The sequence below is a fragment of the Geotrypetes seraphini genome, chromosome 12, assembly GCF_902459505.1.
Source record: "Geotrypetes seraphini chromosome 12, aGeoSer1.1, whole genome shotgun sequence".
NCBI classification, from domain to species: domain Eukaryota; kingdom Metazoa; phylum Chordata; class Amphibia; order Gymnophiona; family Dermophiidae; genus Geotrypetes; species Geotrypetes seraphini.
The window spans coordinates 37,205,880-37,224,233 of record NC_047095.1 but is presented as its reverse complement, the minus strand read 5'-3'; the positions used below and the strand labels follow the sequence as shown (position 1 = coordinate 37,224,233).

Sequence of the window (18,354 nt, the reverse complement as noted above, 5' to 3'; positions counted from 1 at the left end):
AAAGGGTAAACTTACCCAACCAGGTGTTAAGATGGACAGCAGAGCTGCAAAAAAATGAGAACTTACAAAAATGCCAAAAATGCTAAGAAATAAACTACAGAGAAGAATAGAAACCTAATCCCAGTTGAGAAACAGAACGGAGGCAGGCAAAATAAAAACACAGCCAACTTGCAAAAACCCCCAAAGCCAAGATGTAATGCATGAGGGGACCCTAAAACAGTGTCCTCCGAGCAAGAAGAAAAAGAAAAAAAAAAAAAAGAGACTGCCTGGTTCCACACAGCAGGTAGGAATGTGCATGTGTGGTGGACAGACCCAAAACCTTCAAGCAATAGAACACTGGAGCAATCTTGGGTTCTGCATCTCCAACCCTATATGTCATGTCTGTCTGTCCAAGTTACACTGTAAGCTCTTCTGAACAGGGAGCATCTATAAATGTCAAAATGTACAGTACTGCGTACGTCTTTCAGCACTATATAAGTTATAAGTAGAAGTAGTAGTAGAACAGCATCTCTGCAGAGAGCTCCAGCAGATGACATCACCCAGATGCGCCAATATGTTATCCAACTTGTCCCTTGGAGAATACAAATATCCCATTCTCAGATGTATAAAATCAATAATAAAATCCTAAGCGCACATGCGCACTTAGGTTTTCATGATCCCTGCCACCGTGTTTTCTGTTCCCTGGCCGAATTCTATTATAGAACACGGCGGCAGGGAACACTCCGGAGCTTCCCCCCATTCCTGCCCTCACTCACCAACCGCTGCCAATGCCTTCAAAAGGAGCCTGGTGAGGATCACGGCCGGCTGTAGCAAACTTCGCAGGCCGCACAGCACCTTGGTTTCCTCTGACGTGCGTGATCGCGTCAGAGGGAACGTGCTATCGAGATGCAGAGTGGCCTGTGAGGTTCGCAAAAGCCGGCCGCGATCCTCATCAGGCTGCAAGCGACCATGCTGGACTGGGGGAGCAGGGAAGAGGTGCTGTTGGACCGGGGAAGCAAGGAAGAGGGACAGGGGGAGCAGGGAAGAGGTGCTGCTGGACCGGGGGAGCAAGGAAGAGGGACACGGAGAGCAGAACCTGGGTGAGTAGGTAAGGGGTGCTGCTGGACTGGGGGGACAGGGAAGAGGTGCTGCTGGACTGGGGGAGCAGGGAAGAAGTGCTGCTGGACCGAGGGAGCAGGGAAGAGGTGATGCTGGACTGGGGGAGCAAGGAAGAGAACAGAGAGAGCAGGGAAGAGGTGCTGCTGGACCGGGGGGGCAAGGAAGAGGGACAGGGGGAGCAGGGAAGAGGGACACGGGGAGCAGAACCTGGGGGAGTAGGTAAGGGGTGCTGTTGGACTGGAGGGACAGGGAAGAGGTGCTGCTGGACTGGGGGGGGGACAGGGAAGAGGTGCTGCTGGACTGGGGGAGACAGGGAAGAGGTGCTGCTGGACCGGGGGAGCAGGGAAGAGGTGCTGCTGGACCGGGGGAGCAGGGAAGAGGTGCTGCTGGACCGGGGGAGCAGGGAAGGGGGACAGGGGGAACACAGAAGAGGTGCTGCTGCACAGGGAAGTGGGGTGGGGGAGGGAAATACTGCTGCACAGGGAAATGGAGGGAGAGGGTATGCTGCTGCTGCTACTGTACAGGGAAGTGGGGTGGGGAGGGAAATGCTGCAGGTGAGAAAAGGGGGCTGGGGCTGAAAGGGAAAATATGGGAGAAGGGGGCTGGGGGAGGGTAAAAATGGGCTTGGAGCTGGGGCTGAAAATAGGGGACATGCGAGGGAAGGAGGCTTTACTAGCATCCGTTAATGTAACAGGCTTAAACACTAGTAATTATATAAGCACCCCAAATAGTAAGTTGCATACTGCTAACACTTCTTGTTTAATAACGGTTTCAGAGTGCCACACTCATAACATAAAATAGCCACTATCGAGGCACTACAGCCCAACAAAAACTATGAGGGGGCTGAAAGGTTTTGGATTAGAACAACGTCTGTTGATGGTGGTGTCTGATTCGTTTTCTATCCCCTTCTCCCCAACAAGCTCAGAATGGGATACTGGTTACCATACATAATAAACAGTAAAAACATGTTACCGTTTATCATCCTTACAATACAATGTGTTTATCCTAGTATGATATACATAATACATCTAGGATTTGCACTAGGAGGCTTTGCAGTCAACTGGAAGCAAAGATAAAGACAAAGCACACGTTTAGCTGCATTATAAAAGGTCACATATCTAACTCATTTACATGTTACAAAATAGGGCGCCAAAGATGGCTCTGTATAACAGTATCAGCACATGGAAATAATGCATGTCTTTGGGACCTGAAATCCGACCAAAGCGAGGTCAGGTCCAAGATGAAAGTTAGTTTTGTAGCCCAAAAAAAATGCTCTTTCAAATGTAAAAAAAACCCTACAAAATAAGAGATATTTGCAAAAAAAATTTGCATAAAGTGACATTTGCAAAAACAAAATTGCATAAAGTGACATCGCGTCTATATCCTTATATCTTTGCTTCCAGTTGGCTGTAAAGCCTCCTAGAGCAAATTCTAAACGTATGTCATGGGCCATAACTACTGGTTCAGTTATAGCCTGAATCAAAAATGTCAATCCCCTGACAGGTTGTTGAGATGTGATGCCTGGACAAAGTGGCTGTTGTGCTATGCAGAGCATGGCACTCTGAAGGTGACCTCTATTTTCCTGCCTATAAGTCTCAAACCAACAGAGATCCAGCCAAAACATTTTGCATGGCTTTGTTCAATTTGAAGGAAGTGTGGACCAGACCCCTAGCCCACTTAATACGGAATGACCCCCCTTTTTAACTTCAAGAGCCTAAAGAAAATATTTAGCCCTATCACTAACATTTTATGCCAGGAGTCAGATATTTCTGAACTTGAGCTAATATAAAGCATAGCAGCTCAGCAAATGAAGGAGCTCCAGACCCATCTATCAAAGTTAAACTCTATGTCATTCAGTAATAGGAGGCAATATTTTTTCCTTTTAATTGTTACCTTGTCCATTAGTTTGGGTTGTAGCTGGAGCTCCAGCTGGAGCTGCAGGAGGCGGCTGAGCTTGTTGCTGGTAATAGTGAGCATAATAAGCTGCCCATGCTGCTGAATTAGGGTCTGCTCCTGGTTTACCTAAGGAATTGATCACACTCAGTGTAAGGTATGTTTTTGAGGAATAAAGCTATAGAAAAACTTTTAATCAGCATAATTTCCCCACAAAATGTTTAATGGTACACAATCCGAAAGAATAAAGTTAATTTAACAGATTTTCTTTCTACAAAATATATAATTAAATAAAAATGATTTAATGATTTAACACACAAGATTGTGCAGTGTGGTTTGCAACAGTGTCCTGGGAGGACAAATTCTTAAGAAAATTTTTGTTTTATAGCAAAAGACAGGTATCCAGGATATGATTGTATACCATATGGCAAAATGGTTATTCTAGTAGGATATACTTAAGACTGCATCAACACCAAAAAGTAGCCTGTGAACCTTTGCTTTCCGAAACTGCTTTCCCAGATAGTCATACTGTAACAGCTTTGTGACAAGACTACCTGGTTTAAAAATCATTTTCACTGAAAAAATATCCACTAACTACTTTCCCAAACTGTCATACTATAACAGCATTGTGACAAGACTACCCGGTTTAAAAATCGTTTTCACTGTAAAAATATCCACCGACTAACAAGCTTTCCCAGATAATCATACTATAACAGCATTGTGACAAGACTACCCGGTTTAAAAATCATTTTCACTGTAAAAATATCCACCGATTAACAAGCTTGTATTTGTTTTCTATGTACCAACATCTTAATGATATAGTATTTCTGACACTTCCCCAATCATTGTCTTCAATGTTCTGAATGTCACCCAGCCCTACACTTATAAATGGATTTTCCAGATACCCCAAGTAATGTATTATAATGCCCTGCATCCCAATAAGCCACCAGTCTTTAAAAGACATGTTCATTTTCAGAGACTTGCATTTAATGTTTTCACTAACTCCATTTGAAAATTCATTTCTACAGACAGCTACAGGAGGAAAAAGGCCTCATTTAGAGAACAAGAAAATTGTAGAGAAACACTCCCCCCCAATCTGAATCACAATTTGAACATGTGTTGGAGCTTTTCAAAATCAAAAGGTGTTAAGACATTCTAACCAGCAAAAATCTTCCACAGGGAACTAAATGTGGTGCTACTGTGGTTAATCTAAATTAAGACTCTCTCTTTAGTTTGAGATAAAGGAAAAATTAAACAGCATAATGAAGAAATTAGATCTTGCCTGATCATAATCTTTCCTTGTTTTGCTCCACATCAGTCCAGACAGAGATTTATGCTTTCCTGCCAGTGAAATGGAATCTGAGACCCACTGGTTTGATTACATCCTATAGCAATACTAACTGGCTGTGTACACTACAAAGTCTCTCTTCAAGAAACAAGAGGACATTGGAAGCAAGCTGCCACCAATCCCAAATTTAGTCCAACACAGAAAAAATAAAAAAAAAATTGAATGTCTTTTTAAGCAATCATTCTGCTATATCCTCTCGTCTTATTACCAAGGGTTGGGTTCTGAATTGGTCTGGCAGGACTTAAAGAAAATTAGCAGGCAAAGAACAGTTATTTAGCTGTAACAGGTATTATCCAGGGACAGCAGGCAGATATTCTCACAGATGGGTGACGTTATCCACAGAACCCTGGAATAGACAGTGCAAAAGTGTACTGCCACTAACTTCTTTAGAAGTCTCGAGACTGCCCGTACCAGGGCTGTGGAGTCGGTAGATAAATGTTCCGACTCCAACGTTTTTTGTACTTCAGACTCCGACTCCAGGTACCCGAAATTTCCTCCGACTCCGACTCCACAGCACTGGTTAATTTTCAAATCGTTAAAATGGAATGTCAAGTTGAGAGAAATGAGCATTTTCGACACCACCTTCTTTTTGCTTTTAATCAAGGTTCTAAGGCCGCAGAAGCTGCTCGCAACATTTGTGCTGTGTATATAGTGGGTGCTATAGCTGAAAGAATCACTTGTGATTGGTATGCCAAGTTCAAAAATGGAGTCGGTAGATAAATGTTCCGACTCCAACTCCTCAGTTTTTTGTACTTCTGACTCCGACTCCAGGTACCCGAAATTTCCTCCAACTCCGACTCCGACTCAACAGCCCTGGCCCGTACCACGCATGCGCCAGTGACTTCCTGCAAGACATTGGCTCATGGGGCCATCAGATGAGTAAGAAAGCTAAGAAGCAAATTAGGGGAGGTGAAAGGGTTGTGAGAATATCTTCCTGCTATCCCTGGATAACACCTGTTATAGGTAAGTAACTGTGCTTTATTCCAAGACAAGCAGGCAGCATATTCTCATAGATAGGACTCCCTAGATATTACAAGAGGGATGGAGAGAAGTCGTCATCTAAAGAGAATAAATTTTGTAGAACTGCTTTGCCGAACTGACTATCCTATCTGAAATGAGTCTCCAGACAGTAATGGGATATGAAAGTATGTATGGAGGACCAAGTGGCTTCTTTACAGAGTCCTCAATAGGAGTGGAATGGAGAAAAGCCACTGAAGTTGCTATTGCTCTAACTTTATGTACTGTGACACGACCTTCCAACGGTAACCCAGACCCAGCATAGCAGAACGAGATAGAGTTCACTAACCATGTAGAGATTGTTCTCTTGGTAACAGGAGCTCCCAGTCTGTTAGAATTTATTAGTCAAATGTTTACCCCTATTTTATATGACGAAAGCTGTATTTTTATGGTACACCATCGCTTAGAAGTCTGAGTAGTATAAAAAAATTTTTAAATAAACTTGATAAACTTGTTAGGATCAAATGAGAATAGCTGTGCGGAGGCTCTATGAGTCTCTTTCTGATCCAGGTAATAAGCTAAAGCACATTTACAGTCCAATGTGTGAAGTGCAACTTCACCGGGATGGGAATGTGGTCTTGGGAAGATGGGCAGAACTACAGATTTGTTAAGATGAAATTCTGAAATTACTTTTGGTAGGAATTTGGGATTAGTACAAAAACAATTATCATGATAGAATATGGTATAAGGAGGATATCTGATACAAGTGCTTGCAGTTCATTGACTCAGCATGCAGAAGTGAGGTAGATCAAGACCACTACTTTCCACATGAGGTATTTGAGGGATGAAGACACCAGTGGTCCATTAGAGTTGAAAGTACATTTAGGTCAAGCAACAGGAGGTGGTTTAGTGTTTAAGAGACCTTTCATGAATCTGGAAACCAAGGAGTGTGTATCCAGAGGTTTATCATTGAGAGGAACGTGAAAAGCCCAGAAGGCACCGAGGTGCACCCTCACTGAAGTGGTCTTAAGTCCAGAGCTGGAGAGATGCAAAAGGTAATCCAGAACTGAAGACAGAGGACATGTATCTGAAAGTAATATTTGCTGGTTACACCAGAGGGTAAACCAGGTTCACTTGAAATGGTAACAGTGCTGCATGGATGGTTTTCGGGATACCATGATATGTTGATACTGAAGAAGAGAGATTGAATTCATCTACTCGATGGGAGAGAGGTATCAAGCTGAGAGCTAGTGATCGCAAATTGGGATGGAGGAGCGACCCCTTGTTCCGAGCCAGAAGAGGTGGGAAAATCTGCAGGGGAATGGGTTCTTTGACACTAAGTTGAAGAAGCTGTGAGTTGAGAGTACTCTCGGAGGTTTGTTTGGAGGCTTTTCACACAGATGAAGGCATATCCTTCCTTGATGACTTGTAAAACCCCGTAGTCAGTTGTGATGAGAGACCAACGATGGTGTTAATGGGTTAGTCGACCTTCGATGGGATGAGGAGGATGGGATGGAAGAACTCTGGACAAGAGAGTCAAAAGGACCGAGTGGACTTCTGTTGAGGTTTTGGGAACACTGCTGTCTGGGGTGCTTTTGCAGAGGAGCTCTGGAGGATGTTCATGGGTATTTATTCTCTGCTCATGTCTGGTAATCTTTTGTGTGGCTTCTTTGATCTTGTCTCCAAACAATTCATCACAGAGACAGGGAATGTTTGCTAGCTGGTCCTGTACATTAGGGTCTAGACCAGACACTCGTAACCATACCTGCCTATGCATAGCTTTGGATAGTGCTAAAGCTCTAGAGGCGACATCAAAGACTGATCTAACCATGGATTTTCTAGTCTCTAGGAGATTATGGGTAGCCCTTTGAAATTCTTCAAGTTGGTCTCCTGGATGTATTGTTCAAAGTTTGACAACTGCTGAACTAGTTGTTTAAAGTAAAAAGTCACGTAAGTTATAGCTCACAATACGCCTGGTTAACATGGTATTCTGGTACAGTCGCTGTCGATCTTTTCAAAGGTATGTCTCTCTCTCTCTCTCTCTCTGGAGGAGCACTGGCATACACCCTGGCACTGGAGGATATTTTGAGAACAGTCTCAACTAAAAGGAAGTGGTGCTATAGTTGAGGCGTGTCAAATCCTGGGCATGACTGGACTCTATAAAGCGAGTCTAATTTTATAGGTGTCACAGGAATAAGGAGAGATATTTCCCAGTTTTTAAACATAGCATCCTTCATCAAGTTGTGGAATGTAAATTTCAACAAACAATAGGCATTTGCTCAAAGTCTAAGGCAGACATGGGCACTTCTGGTCCTCAAGGGCCGGAATACAATCAGATATTCAGGATTTCCCCAATGAATATGCATGAGATCTATTTTCATGCACTGCTTTCAATGCATATTCATTGGAGAAATCCTGAATATCTGATTGGATTCCAGCCCTCGAGGACCAAGGTACCCATGTCTGGTCTAAGGCATCCAAAAAAACTCAGCTCTCAATTCAGACTCAGATTCCATCTTGACTGACATATTGCCCCATCTGACAAAAAAATTCTGTGAATGATAGGCTCTCGGGGGGGGAGGGGGGGGGAGAGAACATCTCTATTTAGGTCAGAGGTGGGGCAACTCTGTTCCTCGAGGGCCGGAATCCAGTCGGGTTTTCAGGATTTCCCCAATGAATATACATGACATCTATTTGCATGCACTGCTTTCAATGCATATTCATTGGAGAAATCCTGAAAATCCGACTGGATTCTGGCCCTTGAGGAACGGAGTTGCCCACCCCTGATCTAGGTGGTGGATGAGAGGGATCCAAAGAAATGCCATAGGATTCTGTGGCAGAGAGCTCTGGATTAGAAAAGATCTCTGAGTCAAAGTTTCCCCTCCTTGGAGATAGGGTGTGTCCATCACAGCAGTGTCAAGAAGAATAACGTTGATGAGAAGACCTGTGACTATGTTGTCTGGAAGAGCTTCAATCTGTACCCAGATGCCAATCCATTGTGAAGCGAGAAGTGCTGTAATGTTGAGAATGAGACCGCGTAGCACAATGTCTCTGAGTTGGAAGTGCATTGGTACTAGAGTCCCCCATGGAGCGATACTCAGGCTAGGTTGGTACCAATGGGGCTGAGGGAGGAACCTGGACTGTATGTGCCTGTAGCATAATTGCCAGCTCCCTCTAAAGTAACTCTTTAATTTGGTCTTGCAAGGTCTGCATTAGTACTGTAGATATTGGTATAGCCAGCGCCACAGGGTGTGAATGAAAAGGCGCGCCTTTGAGGAGACACCAACTGCAGAGAAGGAGAACTTGACTTTTTGTTGGTGTTTGGCATGCATCAACTGACTTGATGCCTGAGATGATATTGAGGCATACCTGGTAGGCGAAGCGTGAGAACGCTTCTTCATATTTTTAGGTGAATAAGCTGGTGATACTGATGGAGCAGACACCAAACAGGGCACTTATGCCTCTGGAGAATGGCGTTCGTTTGTTGCCGATGATGACATTGTTGATGTCGCGGGTGTCCCAAAAAGCTTTTCTTGATGCAAAAATCTAGCCTTCAAAGAACACTTCTAGAGTGTAGAACAGTGAGCACAAGAGTCCACCCAATATTCAGGATCAAGACACTGGAAACACCAGCTGTGTGGGTCAGTGATAGAAATGACCCTGTTGCACCAAAAACACTTCTTGAAGCTGCTAAAAGGCTTGGACATTGACAGAAAAACAGCCACAGTGAAGTCAAGGACTCAATATTATCGGATGTCGAGTAAAACAGAGTCCAAAAAAAGGCTGAGAAGGCCGAGAAGGGACTGAAGGCTGCAAAAACCAGAAAACAGAAAAATCAAAAAATTTGAAGGGGAAATAAATTGGGGACAAAAAAACCAAAGAAAACCAGAACTTAAAATGACAGGAAGGCAGGAAAAAAAACAAGAAAAAAGTTTGACAAATTCCAAAACACAACTTCTTAGCTCTGCAAAAACTAAGAACCGATGCTCTTCCCAGGAGTGCTGTTCCATGAGATGTCAGGCAGGAAGGCACTCACGCATGTGTGGTACAGGCAGTCTCAAGACTTCGTAAAGTGAACTCTGAGGACTTTCAAGAGATCAGACTCCACAGGTGACACTTGAGGGGAGGAATGCTGGCCTAGTGCCTAACCCTCAGTAAGCCTGATTCTAAGAGAGAAGTTGTAGAGGCTCAGCATTAAAGATAGTTTTCAAAGCAACCTGTGAACTATTGTCTGGGAAAGGTAAACTTTGGTTTCAGTAGGTTATAGCACTGTAGTTCTCTTTTTTAGCTCAGCATAATCAGATAGGTAATAGTGTAGCCTTTAGAGTCTCTGCTAGGGTTTAATATAAAACAGTGTTTTATCCTAAGATTAGTGTTTTAGGTTGCATTTCAGGGAATATCATCAGATTAGGGCACAAACAGCTGTTGAGGAAAGACTCTGGTGTTAATTTAATTCTTCCTTTCCCACCCCAAGGCAGAGCTCTTTGATTTATAGGCTCTTCAGCCAACCAGGAACAGGGATTACTTTGGTAGGATTGTTCTGCCCTTTATTTTTCCAGGTTTAAGTACTTCTGCACCACTGCTGCTCAGGTTACAACTTCTGTCTCTGTGCAGACAGAAAATGTTACCCAGGCAGAGGGCGTGGTTCCATGTGCAAGCTGTCTTCAGCTTGAAATCTCTCATGAAAGAAGTAAAGGAACTGAAAGAGGAGGTGGCAAGACTGAGAAGCATCCATGAGAATAAGAGATACATCGATGAAATGGTCAATGAGGCATCAAAGATTTCCAGCAGTGGGGAAGAAGAGGCAGAGAGAGGGAAGACATCTGGACTCAGATTACAGAACACTGCAAGATTGGTGCTGTGACTTCCCCCACCCTTGATCTGAAGAACCAGTATGCTGTTCTGGATGTGAAGGATATGAGAGCATCCAAAAGAGAGGAAGAACCAAAACTTGAAATCCCAAAACTTACTGGATCCGTGACTAGTATGAGGCGTAAGGTAGTGGTAGTTGGTGATTTCCTTCTGAGGGGTACAGAAGCATCCATATGCAGACCAGACATGTCGTCACGAAAAGCACAGTTACTTACCGTAACAGGTGTTATCCAGGGACAGCAGGCAGATATTCTTGACTGATGGGTGACGGCACCGACGGAGCCCCGGTACGGACAATTTTAGAGTGATTGCACTCTAAGAACTTGGAAAGTTCTAGCAGGCCGCATCGCGCACGCACGAGTGCCTTCCCGCCCGACGGAGGCGCGCGGTCCCCAGTTAGGATAAGCCAGCTAAGAAGCCAACCCGGGGAGGTGGGTGGGACGCAAGAATATCTGCCTGCTGTCCCTGGATAACACCTGTTACGGTAAGTAACTGTGCTTTATCCCAGGACAAGCAGGCAGCATATTCTTGACTGATGGGTGACCTCCAAGCTAACAAAAAGAGGGATGGAGGGAAGGTTGGCCATTAGGAAAACAAATTTTGTAAAACAGACTGGCCGAAGTGTCCATCCCGTCTGGAGAAAGCATCCAGACAATAATGAGATGTAAAAGTATGAACCGAGGACCAAGTAGCAGCCTTGCAGATTTCCTCAATAGGAGTGGAACGGAGGAAAGCTACAGATGCTGCCATAGCTCGAACTCTATGGGCCGTGACAGAACCTTCCAGTGTCAGTCCGGACTGAGCATAACAGAATGAAATGCACGCTGCAAGCCAATTGGACAACGTACGTTTAGAAATGGGGCATCCCAATTTATTCAGATCAAAGGACAGAAAGAGTTGCAGAGTTGATCTGTGGGGCTTAGTACGCTCTAGATAGTAAGCTAAAGCCCGTTTACAGTCCAAAGTATGTAAAGCCTGTTCTCCAGGATGAGAATGAGGTTTCGGGAAGAATACAGGCAGGACAATCGATTGGTTGAGATGAAATTCAGAGACAACCTTAGGGAGAAACCTTGGATGTGTACGCAGAACCACCTTGTCATGATGGAAGACTGTAAAAGGTGGATCAGCAACTAGTGCATGCAGCTCACTGACCCTCCTGGCAGAGGTAAGAGCAATAAGGAAGACCACTTTCCAAGTGAGAAACTTGAAAGGAGCTGTAGCCAAAGTTTCAAACGGAGGCTTCATTAAGGCGGAAAGAACCACATTGAGATCCCAGACTACAGGAGGGGCTTTAAGAGGTGGTTTCACAGAAAGAGTGGTGGATCACTGGATCAAACTTCCGACGCAGGTAATCAAGGCCACAAGCGTGCTCGACTTTAAGAATAAATGGGACATCCACGTGGGATCCCTACGTGGGTCGAGCAGCACTCAGACTTAATGGGGTGGGTCAGTAGAGTGGGCAGACTTGATGGGCTGTAGCCCTTTTCTGCCGTCACCTTTCTATGTTTCTATGAAAAGACCCCGCATGAATCTGGAAACCAAAGGATGAGCTGAGAGAAGTTTCCCATGAACTGGCTCATGGAAAGCAGCAATAGCACTGAGGTGGACTCTGATGGAAGTAGACTTGAGACCAGAGTCAGACAAAGAAAGAAGATAATCTAACAAGGTCTCTACCGCAAGGGAAGAGGGATTATGATGATGAAGAACACACCAAGAAGAAAACCGTGTCCATTTCTGATGGTAGCATTGAAGAGTGGCCGGTTTTCTGGAAGCATCCAGAATAGAACGAACGGGCTGAGACAGAAGAGAATCAGTTGAGGTCAGCCTGAGAGATACCAAGCTGTCAGGTGCAGAGACTGGAGGTTGGGATGCAGAAGGGTCTCCTGATGCTGTGTAAGCAGAGAAGGAAATAGTGGAAGAAGAATGGGCTCCCGGGAACTGAGTTGAAGTAGAAGGGAGAACCAGTGCTGTCTGGGCCACCGTGGAGCGATGAGGATCATGGTGGCTTGTTCCCTCTTGATCTTGAACAAGGTTCGTAACATGAGAGGTAGAGGAGGGAAAGCATACAGGAACAGATTGGACCAATCCAGGAGAAATGCATCCGCTGCCAGACGGTGAGGAGAGTAGAGTCTGGAGCAGAAGAGGGGCAGCTGATGATTGTGAGGAGCTGCAAAGAGGTCTATCTGAGGAGTGCCCCATTGAACGAAAATGGAGTGGAGAGTCAAAGGATCAAGAGTCCATTCGTGGGGCTGGAGAATTCTGCTGAGATTGTCCGCTAAAGAATTCTGTTCTCCCTGAATGTACATAGCCTTTAGGAATAATTGGTGATCTGTCGCCCAAGACCAAATCTTCTGGGCCTCCTGACACAAGAGGCGAGAGCCTGTCCCACCCTGTTTGTTGATGTAGTACATTGCAACTTGATTGTCTGTGCATAGTAGTAGAACTTGAGGAAAGAGAAGATGTTGGAAAGCCTTGAGGGCATAAAACATCGCTCTGAGTTCCAGAAAATTGATGTGATGCTTCTTTCCTGGGCTGTCTAAAGGCCCTGAGTTTGAAACTCGTTCCAATGAGCTCCCCAGGAATAAGGGGAGGCGTAGGTGGTGATGACTAGTTGATGATGAGGTAGATGGAATAGAAGACCTCTGGAGAGATTTGAGGATATCAACCACCATTGTAGAGATTGACGAAGAGACGATGTCACAAATATGTGTCGTGAGCAAGGATCCGTCACTTGGGACCACTGGGTAGCTAGGGCCCATTGAGGAGTGCGCAGGTGAAGACGTGCGAAGGGGGTGACATGAACTGTCGAGGCCATGTGACCCAAGAGACTTGAGAGAGACTTGGGTGTGCTAGTGGATCCATCCATGAAACCATCCGCACAGTGTGCAGCAGCCTCGAAGAAAGCCAACAGGATGCTGGGCATCATCAAGAGGGGCATATCAACCAGGACGCGGGAAGTCAACATGCCGCTGTATCGAGCGATGGTGCGCCCACATCTGGAATACTGCGTTCAATATTGGTCGCCGCACCTCAAGAAGGACATGGCAGTTCTTGAGAGAGTCCAAAGGAGGGCAACGAAACTGGTAAGAGGGCTGGAAAACTGCCCATATGCTGAGAGGCTGGATAAACTGGGGCTCTTCTCTCTGGAAAAGAGGAGGCTCAGAGGGGATATGATAGAGACCTTCAAAATACTTAGGGGCATAGAGAGGGTGGACAGGGACAGGTTCTTCAGACTAAAAGGGACGACAGGTACGAGGGGGCACTCAGAGAAACTGAAGGGAGATAGGTTCAAATCAAATGCAAGGAAGTTTTTCTTCACCCAAAGGGTCGTGGACAAATGGAATGCGCTCCCGGAGGAAGTGATCCGGCAGAGTACAGTACAGGGATTCAAACAGGGATTGGACAGATTCCTGAGGGAAAAGGGGATCGTGGGGTACTGAGGGAGGTGCTGGGGTGTTGCATAAGTATAGACAGCTCACCAGGTCGTGCAGGTGCAAGGCCGGAGGGTTAGGACATTGATGGGAAGATAGGACTTCGATGAGAAACCTAGGGGGCAAGGGGGCCCCTTCTGGTGATTAAGGCAGGTCATAACCTGTTGGGCCGCCGCGGGGGCGGACTGCTGGGCGGGATGGACCTCTGGTCTGACCCGGCAGAGGCACTGCTTATGTTCTTATGTTCTTAAGAGTATCATCATTTGCTTGGCAGAGATGGAGCGTTGTGGAAGGACCTGCTGACATAGAGATTGAAGAGTCTGAAGACTTTTGGACGGCAGGAACACTCTCATGAGGACTGTGTCCAGGACCGCTCCAATGAATTGAAGTCTCTGAGTGGGGATGAGATGAGATTTGGGTAGATTGATCTCGAATCCCAGAAGTTGTAGAAAAAGGATGGTCTGGTTGGTGGCAAGGAGCACTGCCTGAGAGGAAGTGGCTTTGATTAACCCGTCGTCCAGGTAAGGGAAGACCTGAAGATGGTGAGAGCGTAGAAAAGCAGCCACCACAATCAGACATTTGGTGAATACTCTGGGAGAGGAGGTAAGGCCGAAGGATAACACCTTGTACTGGTAATGACAGTGATTGATCATGAAGCGGAGGAACTGTCTGGAGGCCAGATTGACCGGGATGTGAGTGTATGCCTCTTTGAGATCGAGGGAGCATAGCCAGTCGCCTTGATTGAGAAGAGGGTAAAGAGTGGCCAGAGAAAGCATTCTGAACCTTTCTTTGACCAAGCATTTGTTGAGATCGCAAAGATCTAAAATGGGTCTGAGATCTCCTGTTTTTTTGGGAACCAGAAAATAATGGGAGTAGAATCCCAGCCCCTGCTGATCTAGAGGAACTTCCTCTATGGCGTTCAGAAGGAGGGATTGAACCTCCTGAAGAAGAAGGGAAGACTGATGAGTGTTCAAAGCAGACTCTTTTGGCAGACTTTGGGCAGGAAGAGTCTGAAAGTTGAGAGAGTAGCCGTGGCGGATGATGTTGAGGACCCACTGATCCGAGGTGATGATCTCCCAACGGCTGAAAAATAGAGAAAGACATCCTCCTATGGGTTGAGGAAGATGGGCGGATGGTAGAACACTGGCTATGCCCTGGAGAACGAAGTCAAAAGGGTTGTGTAGACTTCTGTTGTGGAGGAGGTTTCACCTGTTGCTGCTGTTGTGTCCTAGGTGGTTGCCGTTGTTGCTGGCGCTGACGCCTAGGCTGTTGAGGAGCTGGTGGTAAAGGTCGAGCCACATAACGGCGTTGATAGGCCGATTGCTGCCGAAAAGGGCGGACAGGTGGAGTCTTCTTTTTGGTTTTAAGAAGAGTGTCCCAGCGAGTCTCATGTGCAGACAACTTTTGTGTGGTGGAGTCCATGGAATCACCAAAGAGTTCATCCCCGAGGCATGGGCATTAGCCAGGCGATCTTGATGGTTGACATCAAGCTCCGATACCCTGAGCCAGGCTAGACGACGCATGGCAACAGACATGGCTGTGGCTCTAGAAGTAAGTTCGAATGTGTCATAGATAGAACGGACCATGAACTTTCAAGCTGGAGAAGAGAGGAAGAACATTGGCGAAAAGCAGATCTCTTGCGGTTAGGGAGGTATTTCTCAAAAGAAGCTAGATTCTGAATGAGATGCTTCAGATAAAAGGAGAAATGAAAAGCATAATTCCCTGACCGGTTAGCCAACATAGCATTTTGGTATAACCTCTTACCAAATTTGTCCATGGCCTTCCCTTCTCTGCCAGGAGGGACTGAGGCGTACAAACTAGCTCCTGCAGACTTCTTTAGAGTAGATTCCACCAAGAGACTCGTGTGGAAGCTGCGGTTTATCAAAGCCAGGTATGGGGATGACTTTGTATAAAGAGTCCAATTTACGAGGAGCTCCTGGGATAGTTAAAGGAGTCTCAAGATTTTTATAAAAGGTTTCCCTCAAAATATCATGGAGGGGTAACTTAAGAAATTCCCTTGGAGGCTGGTCAAAGTCCAGAGCATCAAGGAACGCTTTGGATTTCTTGGACTCAGCCTCCAAGGGAATAGAAAGAGACTCACAAATCTCTTTTAAGAAAGAGGCAGTATCTGGTTTAGAGGATGGATCCTGAATCAAAGGATCCTCTTCACCAGAAGAACATTCACCCTCAGAGAGAAGAGGCTCTTCGGAGTCATCCCACAGATCAGGATCCCTGATTTGGAAACTGCGATCCCAAGACTCCGGTGTCGAGGGTTCAAGGTGTCGGGTTTTACGTACCGACTTACCCGACCTTAAAGAAGCGGTACCGGGAGAAGTTAAAGGCTGTATCGGTGCCGAAGTTTGGCCAGCCTGATGCAGTGCTCTCGGTTCCGGTGCCAGAAACGGCATGGAAACTGAGGAAGCGGAATGTACCGGTACCGATAGAGTGGAAGCGGACAATAGAGGCTGCCCCACTGTCGGTACCGGCGGCTCAGACTGGACCGGGACTGGAAGGTTCGGTGCCAATAGAGCAGGAAGGAGCTGCTGCAACTGCTCTTTAAGTTGCACCTGTAGGACGGCTGCAATGCGCTCATCCAGTGAAGGCATCGGTACCGCTTTCTTTTTCTGCGGTACCTGTGGTGCCGCTCGACGCCCAGAAAATGAGGAGCCTGAGGACGAGGGACTCACCTCTATGGGGGCAGAGCGTCTGCGTGGGCGCCTCGTGGTCGGCAGGACTGGACTCGCTGCCACAGAGACCGGAGGTCGCTCCAGCGGGGAAGGCTTCTTAGCCGGCTTACCTGACTGGTGCGACGCCGGCGCAGTGTTGCGTGGCGTCGAAGAAGTGGGTGCTGATTGCGAAGGAGCCGATGCCGGGGTCGATGCTGCAGAATCAGCCATGTCAGCACCAAAGAGTAACTGCTGTTGAATTTGTCTATTCTTCAACGTTCTTTTCTTCAAAGTTGCACAGCGGGAAAAGGTGGAAGCCCTATGATCTGGACCCAGGCACTGTAAACACCAGTTGTGTGGGTCGGTCAGAGAAATGGGCCGTGCACACCGCTGGCACTTCTTGAACCCTGGCTGAGGGGGCATGAAAGTAAAAACGGCTTCTGCCAAATCGAAGGCCGAGGCCTCGATAATGGCAACAGGCCCCGCCAGGGCGAACCCGAAAGAAAAAATTAAGGGTTTTGTTGTTTTTTTTTAAAAGAAAAAACAATGAAAGAAAAAAACAAAAGAGGGAAGATATACTTCCTCACAAGAATTTCGCGAGCGGGAAGGCAAAAAAAGAGTCTTTTCAACAGCCGTTGAAAAGCATGCGTCTTCTTAGCTCCGCGGAAACTAAGAAACTGGGGACCGCACGCCTCCGTCGGGCTGGAAGGCACTCGCGCGTGCGCGGTGCGGCCTGCTAGAACTTTCCAAGTTCTTAGAGTGCAATTGCTCTAAAATTGTCCGTACCGGGGCTCCGTCGGTGCCGTCACCCATCAGTCAAGAATATGCTGCCTGCTTGTCCTGGGATAAAGTATGCTGTCTGCCTGGTGCCAAAATCCAAGATGTTACGGAGAGCTTGGAGACTCATAAAGCCTGATGACTACTATCTGATGCTGCTCATCCACGTTGGCACTAACGATACTGCTAGGTACCCCTGCAAACATATCAAAAGTGACTTTGTAGCTCTGAGAGAGAAGGTGAAGCAGACAGGTGTGCAGGTGATATTCTTGTCCATGCTCCCTGTCGAGGGTAAAGGCCAGGGCAGAGTAGCTCACATCCTGGAGATGAATGTGTGGCTATGTGGATGGTACTGTCGAGAGCGTTTTGGCTACTTGAACCATGGGATGATTTTCCAAGGGCTGCTAAGTAGGGATGGTGTGCATCTATCAAAGCCCCCAGGTAAGTAAATCACTGAATATCTCTACACAGATGGGAAAAGGGGGCATTGTCTGGAAAGCAGTATATACTAATGCTCAAAGTATGGGAAACAAGGTTCTGGATCTAGAAGCTGTGATGGAATATGATGAGTTGGATATAGTGGCGATCATAGACACATGGTTCATGGAGAACCATGATTGGGATGTAGTTATATTGGGCTATAATCTGCTCAGGAAAGACAGGGTAAGAAGAAAAGGAGAGGGAGTAGCATTAAATGTTAAAAGATCATATTAAAGCCACACAATTGCAGGATCTGCAGGGCAAGGAAGAGGCACCATGGATCAATTTGGAAAGAGGGAATGGTGAATATATTTACATTGGTGTGATATACAAGCCTCCTTAACAGACGGAAGAAGTGAAAAAAAATGTAATAATAGACATTCAGAATATATCTAAAAAAGGGGAAGTTTTACTAATAGGTGGTTTTTAACATGCCAGATATTGATTGGGGTATCCTTATTGCGGGGTCTTCTAGAAGTATGGAGATCCTGGATTCTCTACAAGGAGAACTGCGGATGGGCAGACTAGATGGGCCATCGTGCGTTTTTAACCTTTAAAATCTGACAATCTAATACACCAATATTCCTGGACCGCCTTTTGACACCATATACCCCACTTAGGACACTTTGATCAATAGAACAGCATCTTTTGACTATCTCCTCCTTAAAAGTAATAGGTACTAGGAGATCTACTATTTTTTGGGTTATAACTCCTCGGCTCTGGAGTTTCATAAGGTGCAATACTTGGTTTTAATTGCCATCTCAGAAGTACATGTTTATTATGGTAGGGTGTTCTCGCTAGTCTGTTGAAAGATATTCGCTTCCTCCTTGAA

General features: G+C 46.0%; 1 protein-coding gene across 3 annotated transcripts in view; it reads right to left on the bottom strand.

Moving 5' to 3' along the window:
• The window catches only part of FUBP1 (far upstream element binding protein 1), a 288,549-nt gene that overhangs the window by 65,560 nt on the left and 204,635 nt on the right, over positions 1 to 18,354 (bottom strand). For 2 of the 3 annotated variants that reach the window (XM_033916010.1, XM_033916009.1), the window contains one exon: positions 2,992 to 3,120. The exons of the other annotated variant lie outside the window; for it this stretch is intronic. In XM_033916010.1, coding sequence (XP_033771901.1) covers positions 2,992 to 3,120 — 129 coding nt within the window. The remainder of the gene's footprint in view (positions 1 to 2,991; positions 3,121 to 18,354) is intronic. 3 annotated transcript variants of the gene reach the window in all.